This window comes from Myripristis murdjan, chromosome 7, assembly GCF_902150065.1.
Source record: "Myripristis murdjan chromosome 7, fMyrMur1.1, whole genome shotgun sequence".
Classification (NCBI taxonomy): domain Eukaryota; kingdom Metazoa; phylum Chordata; class Actinopteri; order Holocentriformes; family Holocentridae; genus Myripristis; species Myripristis murdjan.
The window spans coordinates 31,127,052-31,140,010 of NC_043986.1; the positions used below are offsets into that span (position 1 = coordinate 31,127,052).

General features: G+C 42.5%; 1 protein-coding gene across 1 annotated transcript; it reads left to right on the forward strand.

The window, feature by feature from the left end:
• Positions 1-8,945: 8,945 nt before the first annotated feature.
• On the forward strand, positions 8,946-9,674 carry rnf223 (ring finger protein 223). Its single transcript, XM_030054835.1, has one exon. It carries the CDS (start codon positions 8,946-8,948, stop codon positions 9,672-9,674), a length of 729 nt encoding a protein of 242 aa, XP_029910695.1.
• The last annotated feature ends 3,285 nt before the right edge of the window (positions 9,675-12,959 follow it).

Sequence of the window (12,959 nt, forward strand, 5' to 3'; positions counted from 1 at the left end):
AACGAAAAAGACAAAAAAAAAAAAAGTTCCTTTTCAGCCTTTCTAACTTGATATCTAACTTTCTCCTTTGATTTCAATACAGTGTATAACCTGAAACTGCATTTAGACTGTACATGTGCACTGAAAAGTAACATATGACAGATAAACCAGGCAGTGGTCACCACCACCTCTGTTGCTACCTTGACATCATGTTACCAATATCCCACGGAGCGTTCAAATGTAGCTGGGAAAAATTTCCAAATCAACATAGATGACTGAGGAATGACTCCATGGGGTTTACACACTGGGAACGGCTCCTTGCTGCTGGTGATGTGTCATGCTGACCAGAGCTGCTGTGTGCCAATCAGGAAGTGTTGGGAAAAAAAAAAACAAGCTATTCACATGGTGAGAAGACAGTCCTTTATCAGCACCTGGTACACCGTCACTGCCTACATGGAAATGAATAAATCTATTGTATGCGTTGCCCAGTGCATGAACACTGGCTGATGTAACCCAGTCCAGGTGGGCCATGTGTGAGATTTATTTGATGTTCAGCCCTGCTACTGATCACAATGCATGTGTGTGTGTGTGTGTGTGTGTGTGTGTGTGTGTGTGTGTGTGTGTGTGTGTGTGAGAGAGAGAGAGAGAGAGAGAGAGAGAGGATATCTTCTAGAGATTGCATGGCTCAGTTTAAGGAGGTAGTGCAGGTTTTCATGCTCTCCCCGTCTGCAGTGACTTTGCCGTAATGGGACTCTCATATCAAGAGTCATTTTGTTGCTGTTCAGTATTAACTGATTAAAACACAAGAAATCTGATGGTGATTGTTTTGGTGACATTTTCAATATTTCATTTTAATCATTAAACATAAAATTTGATTGTAATTTAAATTTTTTGTTGTTATTTTTAACTAACTAACTTTTTTGGCAATATTCTTTCATCATTTTTGCATTTTTTTTAAAAAAAAATAATGTTCATGTACCTTTTTTCATGTTTTATTATTATTATTATTATTATTATTATTATCATCATCATCATCATCATTATCATTATTATTACATTTCAAATTTTTTGTTACTTTTTTGCTAACTTCCTTTTAGTTTTCATTTCTTTTTTTCTTTTCTTTCTTTCTTTTTTTTTTTTTTTTACCAATGTTCTGGTACTTTTTTGCTAATTTGCTAATAACCTACTCACCCATTTTTTTTTTTTTTTTTTTTTTTTTTTTTTTTATAGAAATCCATTTTATTTTTCCTAAAATGTATGGGTTTTTTTTATTGGTAATTTTGCAAACTTTCTGGTAATCTTCTTTAACCTTATTTAATTATTTACTTATTCATTTATTTATTTATCATTATTGCTCATTTCTACTAATGTTCAGGTACCTCTCTGCTAATTTGCTGCTAAAGTGCCCTTTCGCCCATGTTTGTACACAAATCAAGTTTTTGTTGGTAGTTTTTGCTAATTTTCTTGTCATCGTTTTTTTTTTTTTTTTTCATGTTCAGGTCATTTTGTGCTAAATTGATTCCCCCTTTTGCCCGTCTTTCTGAACAAAATCAGATAATACTCGAACACTGACAGCTCATGGTGAGATTAATCCAGAAAGAAGAAAATATTAACATTTAACTGGTATCCTCTGCTCCACAGTCATTAAACCCCCCCTCCAGGTGAATTACACCTTCAAGGAGCCTCTCAAGGCCCCTGGGGGACACCGGACCCCACTTTGGACACCATTGCTATGGTGGGTGTGTTTGTATATTCAAGGGGTGGGGGCAGGGTGAAAGAGGTGGGGACAGGTGGGTGGAAGTCAAGAATGTCTCAATGTCTCCCCCCAACTACACACACACACACACACACACACACACATACACACACACACACTCCCACCCACCAGACATCACCTCCAGGCCGAGGCATTGTCTGCCCCGGCCAATCAGCTTCATTTGCATAGAGTGCAGGAAAAGAAGTCGGCAGAGCAGGGCAGGTGATACGGGCCAACAGACGCCAAGGAGGGAGGACCCAAAGCCAACACACACAGCTCATACTACTCCACTTTGAGCACACACCCACCCACCCACACACACACACACACACACACACACATACACATACACCTGTTGCTCGACCAGGCTCACTCCAAACAAGACCTCAGCCAAGGTAACAGCACGAGTTAAACTCCCTGAGTGGGAGGTCAACTGACTGCGCCTCCCAAAAAAAATGCATTTTAAAGCACAAAGGGAGTGAGCTGAGTGGAGAGAGAGAAAGAGAGAGAGGGAGAGAGAGAGAGAGAGAGACATCTTCATCAGTTAACAGGTAAACTGAACTTTTGCTCTGAACTTTGCCTTGTGCCATTATGTGTTTAATGCCTCACTGTTGTAGTCATTTGTAATTTAGCACAATGTTTTGGTAGGAAAACGTGGTCTGATTTCCACGCAGGGTTCAGTTTCTCTGGGGTTGGAAAAGCTACTTTGCTGCAACAGCTGTGTGGCAGTTTTAGCCGTAGTCATCACCGTGTAACAGTTTATAACTCATCAGAACGACAGTACTGTAAGGCACCCAGTCGTCAGTAAAGCCAAACTGTTCAATACATCTTTCATACATGCCATATTCTCTGCATCTTGTTTTCTTGGTCTAAGAAAAGCAGCTGTGAATGTAACAGTGGAAGGGGATATTGAGTTCCTCACATATGTCAGAGGTGCATTATGGTTCACTTTCCTTATTGTAGCCATATTCATTTTTTTTTTCTTTTTTCTTTTGCAACTGCCACCTCGTGTTCTGAAAAAAAAAAAAAAAACCTGTCTGCAGTACAGTGCCTCATCTCGACCAGCACGCAGATCAAGTTACATGTGCTTTTCAAAGGGAGAACAGGTAGGGCAGCAAAGTGCGCGGCGGTTGCGCTGAACACACAACCGGTGACCTCACAATACACACGCGCACACGCACACACACACACATATACAATACCACAGGATGTCACGGGAGTCTTCTACAAAAAAAAAAAAAAAAAGACAAAGAAAGAAAGAAAAAAGAACAGGAAGAACTACAAATATGGTAGACACTAACAAGCGACGTCCCATATTCAAACGGATCAGGTCTCAAGATGGAGAAAATGGGTCAGTTGCCCAGCTGCAGTTGCAGAAAAACATGTGCCGCTGATAGTGCTGAGTTGAGGGGGGGGTCACAGAGATAGGGAAGGCCAGGGTGTGGACAGGTTCAAACTATGTACCAAGGCAAAATGGTTTACTGTACAGGGACACCCCCTGGCTCTGATGCTGGTAGCAAGTTAATATTTGACCAGGCAGAGCTCTCCCCAACACTGCAGCCATGCTCTTCTGACAGGAGAATGACAACAGACCTTCACTGTGTCGTACATGGCTTTGAAAAGACCTGTGGAGCTGCGTGTGTGTGTACTGAGCCACCGTTTGTTGTATCGGCTCTTTCTATAATGTGGCACCATCAGAAGTGGCATGTCGGAGTCGGTGTGTTATGGCCAGTCCACGCCACCAAAAAGTCTCCTCACTCTCTTAAAAACAGTCTGTCTGAACAAAGCATCCAGTCTCACAGTTGGGCGCTGTTTCTTATTTGTCTGATGACGGATGAGAAATTGTGCCGCGGGGGTGATTTAATTCGTGACAAACACTTGCGTCTGACGCGGTATTTGTCAGCGTGTCAGTGTTCTGAAACTCCTCTATTCAACAAAATGACAAATGGGGGAAATGGCTGATTTGTGACAAAAGCGAGTCGAATTATCTCATGGCAGCAGCAGACTTTTTTTTTTTTTTTTCTTATTCTAAGCAGAAAAATATTTTAATAATTCTCCTTTAATTGAATGGATTGATAAAATGGATATTTGTGCAGTTTAGGAGCACCATATAAAAAGCTACATTTTTTTGCCTTAGTAAATAAGATTGACATTCGTTTTGATAGCACCAGGAAAGACGACCACTACATTATTTCTGCTTTTTCAGAATGCTGAAGTCAAATGAAGGCAAAAAAAAAAAAAACACCCTTTGCTTCTCCTTTAAACATCTCAGCTCAGGCATTTACCCCAGACTTCAAACACCAACAACTTGGTATGGCAAGATGAGATACTTAACGTGTACAAATTGGATATCTTTATTTTCATTATAATAATGCAGAGCAAAGATCAAGCAAAAATCGTGAGGAATTGATATAAAAGGCTGTAGATAGAAAACAAGAAATAAAAATGTCTCTCATCAGGGGGGCATTCAGGACCAGTATTTTCTGACTAATGTGTCATAATTGATCCATAATGTTTTGTCAGTCATCAGCTTGTCTCTGGAAATTGAGCTCATACACACACGTTTCAGTGTCTGGTGACAAATGAATGCCGTGATGCGGGGACTGGGCTGTAACCAAGGTGATTAGTGAGCTGACACCTCTGCTCCTGCTGGCTTTGCTTTTTCCAGCGGTCCTCAACCTGTTTGTGGACGACGTCAGTTAAACTATAGCGAGCCGCGGCAGAGGCTGGACGTGTAACAAAGTGAGGCCTGAGGCGACTACCTGCCACTTTCACCTCATTGACTTCTGACAATGTCACGCTGTGCTGTGGTCCGGAGCTCAGCCGGTTGCTATTTACTCAGAGCTAATACTGAAGGTAACACCGCCCGGGGCTGAGAACTGCCTCTGTACTTCAAGACCTTGAGCCTGATCTCAGCGACCCGTGACTGACTTTGTTTGGCCTTACGTATATGACCATGACTGGATATTAAACAGCTATCTCATAATCCACTAAATGTGGAAGGTCAGTTGAATGGACATGAATTGTTACTAGATTTTACTTCATTATGTTTACTGATTTTTGCTTAATTATCACTCGTACTGTACTGCAATGGTATGGTTTTTTAGGAATATTTTTCTTATGCGGGGCTTGAGGATTTCTGCCCACAAGTCATATAATGTGTTGTCAGTAACCTGGGCGTTGCTTGGGCAGAAATGTTTTCCTAGTTCTCATCTGATTGATGCTTTAAAGGTGCACTGCGCAAAACTGAACTGAATTAAGTTTCATCTGACAAAACCTGAGGGGCGTTTTCATTCTATTTTACATGAAATTTCTATCAAGGTCCAAATGGAATAGGAAGCAATTCCCGAGACTTTTAATCCAGGCTGTAAAAATTAATCTGTCAACATAGTTTGCATTATATTGGCACTTTCAAGTGATAAACTATTACATTTTAAAAGATGCTGTGATCATTGTCTCGTATGGATGAGACAAGTTTTTCCATAGAGGTCCTGCCTCACAATGTCTATGACATTACCCTGTTTGTTATACACATGTATAACAAGTCTTGACATGTTAATAAGGCATATTTGAACCGAAAGAGAGAGAGAGAGGGAGAGAGAGAGAGAAAGATGGTGGACCAGGAATGCCAAGGGTAGATGGAGCGATGACAGAGAGAACAAGCAGCTACTTTGTGTAGCTGGGAGCACTGGCCCAGGACCGGCCCTGAGGGCACCGAGAGGGGAGCACCTGTGATTTGACCATCCCTTACCCATCCACCTGCCCATACACACACACACACACACACACACACACACACGCTTCACGTTAGACATCCCCAAAAACAAGACACCAAAGATCTTATCTGTTGATGATGATCTTCCAACACCATAGCAGTTTTCAGTGGGAGCATCCCATCATACACACATAACAGCCATCAGAGTCTGAACTCTGTCGGAGCTGCCAGCAATGAGGCGGAATACTTTGTTTTCCTCAAGTGTAACATTGGCAGTTTATTATGTACTATGATGTGTATGAATTTCCCACATAAGTTTTAATGTCCTTGTCATAACAGCCTGACAGGTTGAGTAAGCTGAGCCGAGCCACTCCGCTGCTGTTTATTAGCTGCTGTACAGTTGGAGTGCTGTCATGTTGCCATGTGGCTGACGTGGTGGTGGGAGCGCAGGCTGAAGGGCAGCCTCGCTGACGTCTCCAACACGCTCCCGCAACAAAGACGCCTGTGTCCTCTGCTGCTGCTGTCCCAGATAGGACCGCGCTGCTCACCAGAAACCATCTGTCAACAGCGAGTGGATGCAAAAAGTGCAAAGGCCTTACTGTACAAGTTTGAGGACAGGGCCATATGCAAGAAGCTCTAAGCCAGTGGTTTTCAAAGTGGGGTCCCGGGACACTCAGGGGTCCTTGTGGGTGTTCCGGGGGGTCCTCAGCAAAATGACAGTTAGTTTAACCTCTAGTGAGGGGTGCCTGCCTCAGGCTGGGTTCAGACGCCTTTCACAAGCGTTTAAACACAAGACATCTGACCTGGGGTCCGTTTCACGAAGCAGGTTCAACAAACTCAAAAATATTAGTTAAGCGACCTCTAGTGGCCATGTAAATAATGACACTGTGGTGTCGTGTTAAGGGAGCAAGTTTGTAAGCTAGCGAACGTTCACTACCTAATATTAGTGAATGTTAGCTAATACCTTAACCCTTACCTTTAACCTTTACCATCATGACAAAGCCTTTCCTAAGCACAACCAGGTGTTTTCAGTGGCTGGCAGGCTAGCTCCCTGGCTGGCCCGCTGAGGAGGCAGTCCTTGAGGTCATATCAGAGGGATGGGACAAAGTGCCTCTTGTTGTATGGCCTGGAGGACTTGGTGCATCTAAACAGCCAGGTTTGATGAAGACCTTTAATCAGGACCTGAGCCCGTTTACTGTTTGCATGGAACTGTAGCCACATACAAGCACACTTCTGATGCTAACCTGTGCACAGTGATATCTGCAACAACAGGCTCAGTAGCACTGTGAAATCTTTCCAGTCATGATGCATCCAGTCTATCTGAGGCTTCAGAAACTGCACCATCTTACATCGTAGTGCTGAAGAAACACTAAGAACCAGTTGATTTGATAGTTGTAATTCAGCTCAACTATAGATAAATCCTACTAAACATAATTCTACAAAAGGGATTTTTTTTAAATCAAAACTATGACGTGTATGGGTTGTGGCTAATTCTATGAACCCCTGTTGGCGTTGTGGACCAGAGGGCTGGCACTCTGACTGACTCCATGTGCTGGTCAAGCAGAGGAGTCCTGCGTTGTCATCAGTGCTGGGCTCAACGTGAAAATCATCTGATCCAGTTAGCACTGCGGAATGAACAATGATGACCATGAAGCACAGTGGATGATGCCCCTGGGTTTTATTGCCTGTTCATGACCAGGACATTAAGTCAGTCACTTGGCAAGCATTGAGCTCCTCTGTCCCAGGAGGGATTCATATCCTGCTTCAGCATGAGGTTTATAGTTTTGATGAATTGCAGTGGAAATAGGGTTATGGCCTGTTTTTCTTGCTAAGGCTCTGAGTCCTCGTTAAAATGTAGTGGCACTTCATCTCCAACATGATCTTAAGATCACCTTTTATATAGCCAGTCCATGTGATTTATCAAAAAGGGTACAACTGAGTAAAACTGTGCATGCACCTTCAATATACTGTACAAATAATGAGACAGGAGCATTGTGAGCAAGCACAAACCAACTCCAGCTTTCTCATCTATAGATCAGTGAGGGCTTTTTTTCTGTTTTGCAGTGTGGGCTTTTTAGTGCCATGTGTCTATAGCCTCACACCTTTTTTAGATGTGCATATATCAAAAAGAGCTGGGAGCTGCTGCAGAGCAGAGAACAGTTTCACATCAATTTCGCAGTTAATAAATTACCTTGACATTCTACCTGCGTCACGTTGTATCAAATCAATTTTCCACACTGAGACTTAGAGGAAGTGGTAGCCCAAAGTGCAAAAAAGAAAGGCTGGTGACTAGAAGATTGGCAGTCTGAATAACTTGTGAATAACCTCTGGGGGAGGAAAATAACCGATGACACCATAACTTCTTTCAGCAAGTGCCATCCAGGTGCTCTTGAGGAAGGCACTTAACCCCCAATTTCCTTAGCGGCGCTCCTCGCTTGTCAAAGCAGGAGATTGTGGCTGTAGCGTGAAATAAGAAGAAAATGCAGAGATCTACCAGCCACCAGTTACTTCATTAGTGCTTTCATTTGGACTCATGTTCGCTTTTGAAAACATGACAAACATGAGTTTTGTATATACAGCAGGCTTCACATTTGCATTGTAGTTTTGTTTTCTTTACAATATATTTATAGAAAAAATGAAACCCCTCCAACCACCAGCAAAGACACAAGACAATACAATCACTTTGAAGCAGCAGCAAACATCAGTTCCTCCCTCCCCCATCAAAAAATAAGGAACAATAACTAACAAATAAATAAAAAGGGGTTAAAAACTACTACTACTACATTGACATAATCTAATAACAATACAAAACACAATTGTGACAGACAGAACACATTAATGGGACAAAGACATAAAGAAAGAAAAAGGGAGACACAAAAATGTGCAATGTTGCATGGAGATCCTAAGAGGACAACACACGCAGGATATTATCTGGTTATATAATATTGCAGTGGCTGGCATTCAGTCTTTTTCATGGTTTACCTAAACTCAGAGATTTACAGAAGCATACAAAGACCCCACACTTGCATTCTTGTAATGGCACATCATTTACCTGCGGCTGTTAGTTTTGCTTCACTAAATCCCCAGAAAATCTGACTGATATGACTGGGTGCTCAGGTTGTCCCATTTTGAAACACACACCTGAATTACTCATTGACAGGCTGAATCCAGCCAGCATCGTGATATTATGTGTGCTCAGTGTGATGGCAAAAATAGGGCAAAGTTCAGCAACACAACAACAAGTGAGGAATGTGAATTGGGCCGAGTAAAAATGAACACTGGTAGAACTGTGGTCACGAAAAAGCTGCATGAGAAAATGGCTTGCATTGGTTTGCACAGTTGCACAGGCAGCAGGATGCCGGCAGAAATATGAAAGCTAATCTCTATTTCTATTCTTTCTCTTCAAGATAATCCACAAGTCCGGGACAAAGCAAGAGGAGGAAAGAAAGCACAAAAGGAGAGTCCACAGGAGTGGGGCCGTTTATGTTCGTGAAGATGGAGCAGACTCCTCAGGTTTGGCACATGCAGGTTCCCCACAGGGACGTAGCTGGAGAGCTGGAGAAGAAAGTGTCAATCAGCAGCCAGCCAGAGTGCTCCATCTGCTACAACACCTACGACAATGTCTTCAAGACACCCAAGCTGCTGGAGTGCACCCACACATTCTGCCTGGAGTGCCTGTCCCGCCTCATGGCCGTCTCTCTGGGCGACCAGGACGGCGGCGGTGGCGGTGGCAGCAGCAGCAGCCAGCTTTCTTGTCCCTTCTGTCGCCAGCTCACCATCCTGCCCGAGGAGGGACCCCCGGCCCTGGCCACCAGCCGCGAGGTCCTGTGCAAGCTGCCCAGCCACCAGCAACAGGAGGAGCCCGTGTGGCTGGAGGGGCAGAAGCTGTGTTACAAAAGCCCCGGTCATGAGTTGGGCTCGGGCGCTTCCAGTGACAACCCCACGGCCCTCTGCATCTGCATTGACATTGGGGCCAGCAAGGCGGGAGAGGCCGCGGTCCAGACCCGGACCCGGACCTTGGGTGTGCTGGATCGGCTCACGGACTGGAAGAGGCTGATGCTGTTCATTGTGCTGATGGTGCTGCTGGTTGTCATCGTGTTGTGGCCGCTGCAGTGCATCGTGACCACAGGCAACATGCGCTGCCTGCCGCGCAACCCAGACAACATCATCAGCACCTCCACCACCACTGCCCCATTCACCAGGCCGGCCCATTCCCCAATTTAAACTGCCAAGTTAGCAGATTTCACTGTAACTGGACAATGCTGATCCATTTGTAATATATCACAAATGTTGTCAAATATACATTGTGGAATTGCAGTGCAGTACAATATATGTGACATAAAATAGCAGGGTAAACACAGGGGCAGTGGTGGAAAGAATACTAGGAATTGTTAAGTATTGTTACTTTGCTGCTACAAATTATACTGTAAAAATCTACTTAAGTAAAGGTAAAAAAAAAAAAAAAAAAAAAAGTAGCTCATCTGAAATGTACTCAGAGTAAAAGTTGATTTTTTAGAAACAATATTTTTACTAGAGATGTTAGATGAAACCTTTTCCATGACATTCTGAAGTTAAAACTTGATTCTCTTCACTGGAAATTTGGAAATGGCAAAGAAAAGGTCCACCCACAAAGTCAAGCCAGCCCACTAGTTTCATGTCGATCATGTGGAAAGCTCCACAACTTGTCAAATTATGATGGGCAGGTTTCAATATTTATCAAGAGCCAAGCAAACAACAATTTGTGCTTTGTAAAGGACTGGATTCAAAATGTAGCTTCTTAAAACACTTCAGCCAAAATGTAAAATGACTGACTTTTAAAAATACTCCTGCTATTGTTCATGTTGGTTCACTTGAAATGCTCTGCTACGCTTCAATGGAACAGAATCTATTAATATCCTTAGTGACACCTGTGTTTATTCTGCTATTTCATGTCAAAAGAGCTGCTGGGAAAAGGGCCTGCTGTCATTTCTACACACAACGGTCTATGCCTCATATTTTTAACCTGTAAGAGAAAGAGAGATGTAAAGACTTCAGTTCATCTGTGAAGCTGCTCCCTCTGATCCCACTCACTGCTCACATGGACAGTGGCCACAAAATGGCTAAAGCGGCTTGGGGACAGACAAGGACGTGTGCGTTTAAACTCCAGCTGCAAGAACTAACCACCATGCTTCATTCCAAAGCACCTCAGCCGATTGCACAGGCCTGGACAGACTGATGAGTGGACACACGCCAAAGTAGAAGGAACTCTTGAGAAGCACTGCACGTCCTCGTTTTCCTTCACAGTCATGAAAACATCACAGGTTGCACTTTAATCAGCATCTGCAGTTTGAAATTGTAGAAGTGTACAGTTTTGCTATGAATGTGTGGATGGAAAACGTAATATTCCCGTGGCGGAGTCTCAGGTCTGTCATTGACGAGTGAGACGGACAGGACATTGATGACGTACGGAAATCACTGTAACTGTATCCGAGCCAGATACTGAGATGACGTTTCAAGTGCCGACATTTGAAGAGAAAATGTCAATTTGTAGATAAGATTGCTTTGCAGCATATTTGGAAGTATCCTTTTAAACAAAGAACAACCTTATTAGTAACAATCATCACAATCATATTGATAGACAATTTACTGGAAAAAAAAAAAGGTTGAAAATGTTGTAGCAATGTGCCAACTGGAAATTATAAGTGTATATATTGTACATGTGATTTGAGTGTTTTGATATGTATTTGTTTACAGAGCTGGAATAAACTCAGAACAAGACGTGTGGCTGTAATCCAGATCATCTGTTGAAGTAAACATGAGCTCATGATCATTTCATTACTTGATTTTATGTGAATGTGCTTTACGCCATATTAATTTCACCACAGCAGAGGAGCATTCGGCATTTCTACCTGTCCGCACGTCAAGAGCAGCACAGGAAACGGCCCAAAGCCTTAAAGACAAGGATTGGAAGCAAAATAAATATATGACCTATTGTTTTATGACTATAGTTGCAGAGCAGTTGACTCATTTATTGTCCACTTTTTTATCATTTCCAGCAAGGCGTCTTGTCTGGTCAACCCATGTCAAACTTTAACAAGACTCATGACGGCAAAAGGCAAGCCTTCCTCTTCTTTAACAGGAAGCTGCCAATTAGGTTATTCCTGGACAAGGTGTGTAAGATAAAGAGAAAATTGAGCTGTGGGATTTTCCACCGAGGTCAACTGGGACACGAGGCTGATAAGACGGATATTATATTACAATAAATCCCAACACCATTAATTAGGGCACAGCCACAATAAAAAGGGCACTTTGGTTTTTTGTTCTTCTTGAACTCGCTGTGTTCACAAAAACCTGGGACCACAGACGCAAAACAAGCCTCAAATGGACAGGAAAACCTTCCCTGGAAGAAATGAAAATCTGACCCCACATGTATTAGTGGCCATGAAGCTCCAGGCTCAGTCGTCCATTTGTTTTTTGCTCCTGTAATTCCCCAAGCCCCCCTTCAGCTTTTATGGTAAACCAGGGTAAGACAGCTAGATCTTCACTTCCTCTCCTGACCACTAGATGGAGCCAATTTTCATTTCAGCTCTTTTCTCAGATAGCAGTCGCCTCACTAATTTTTAAATAACGCCAAAATTATTTAACTGTTGGGACAAAATCAAAAGAAATGCTTTTGGTACATTGATGAACAAAAAAAAATATATATATACATATACAAATTTTTTACTGTCAATATGAGGATCATATGGAGGTTGGTCCATTAGTTTGAACAAAAAATAACAAATACTTTTTCTGTAATCTTTTAGATCTTTTTTTTTTTTTCAGTCAGTCTGGTTCTTGCTTCCTTGGCCAAAACAAACAAACAAACAAACAAAAAAAGAAGTAAAACTATTTTGCTCAGCTGAATTTGTGTTTTCTCATACAACTTTAATCTCAGAGAATTTCTGATTTTTTTTCTCACAAATTTGTGACCTTATAATATCTGAATTTTATGAGTGTTTTCTTGTAAATTTACTACTTAAATTCCAAAATTCTGAGTTTTTATTATTACCTCCCCTCCCCCAGCTCTGTAATCTTTTCCTCTCCCTACAGTGGACCAAATATGCCATTGTAGTCTTACCCCGGTTTCCCCGACTATTTTTAATTTGTATTTTACTATAAGCTGTAAAATAATTCCTCTGAATGCGCTTCCTGCTGTATCTGGGCTGGTCCCGGTGAACATCTCTTTATCTAAGGGCTTGTCTCATATGATTGCTCTCGTGTGTCGGCCAGGTGACTCATGACTGAGTGGAAACCTGCTGCCTCACCCTGCCGCTCCCGCCGGGTGGAGGATGGTCTACATTTGCTAAAACTTGAAAAACTAAGGTATCTCTACAAAAGGTCGGTCGGATGGGTTTGTGGACGTGTGGAAACCCTCCACCGGAATTGTGAATGAACATTTTAAATTTGATCAGTGGCCTAAGGCTGTCTGACCCTTCTTCTCTTTACCACTGTCCAGTAAAGCAGAATCAACAGCCATTCCTTCATGGG

Coding starts and splice junctions, on each gene's coding strand:
- rnf223 (XM_030054835.1), top strand. CDS start 8,946: ATGGAGCAGACTCCTCAGGTTTGGCACATGCAGGTTCCCCACAGGGAC.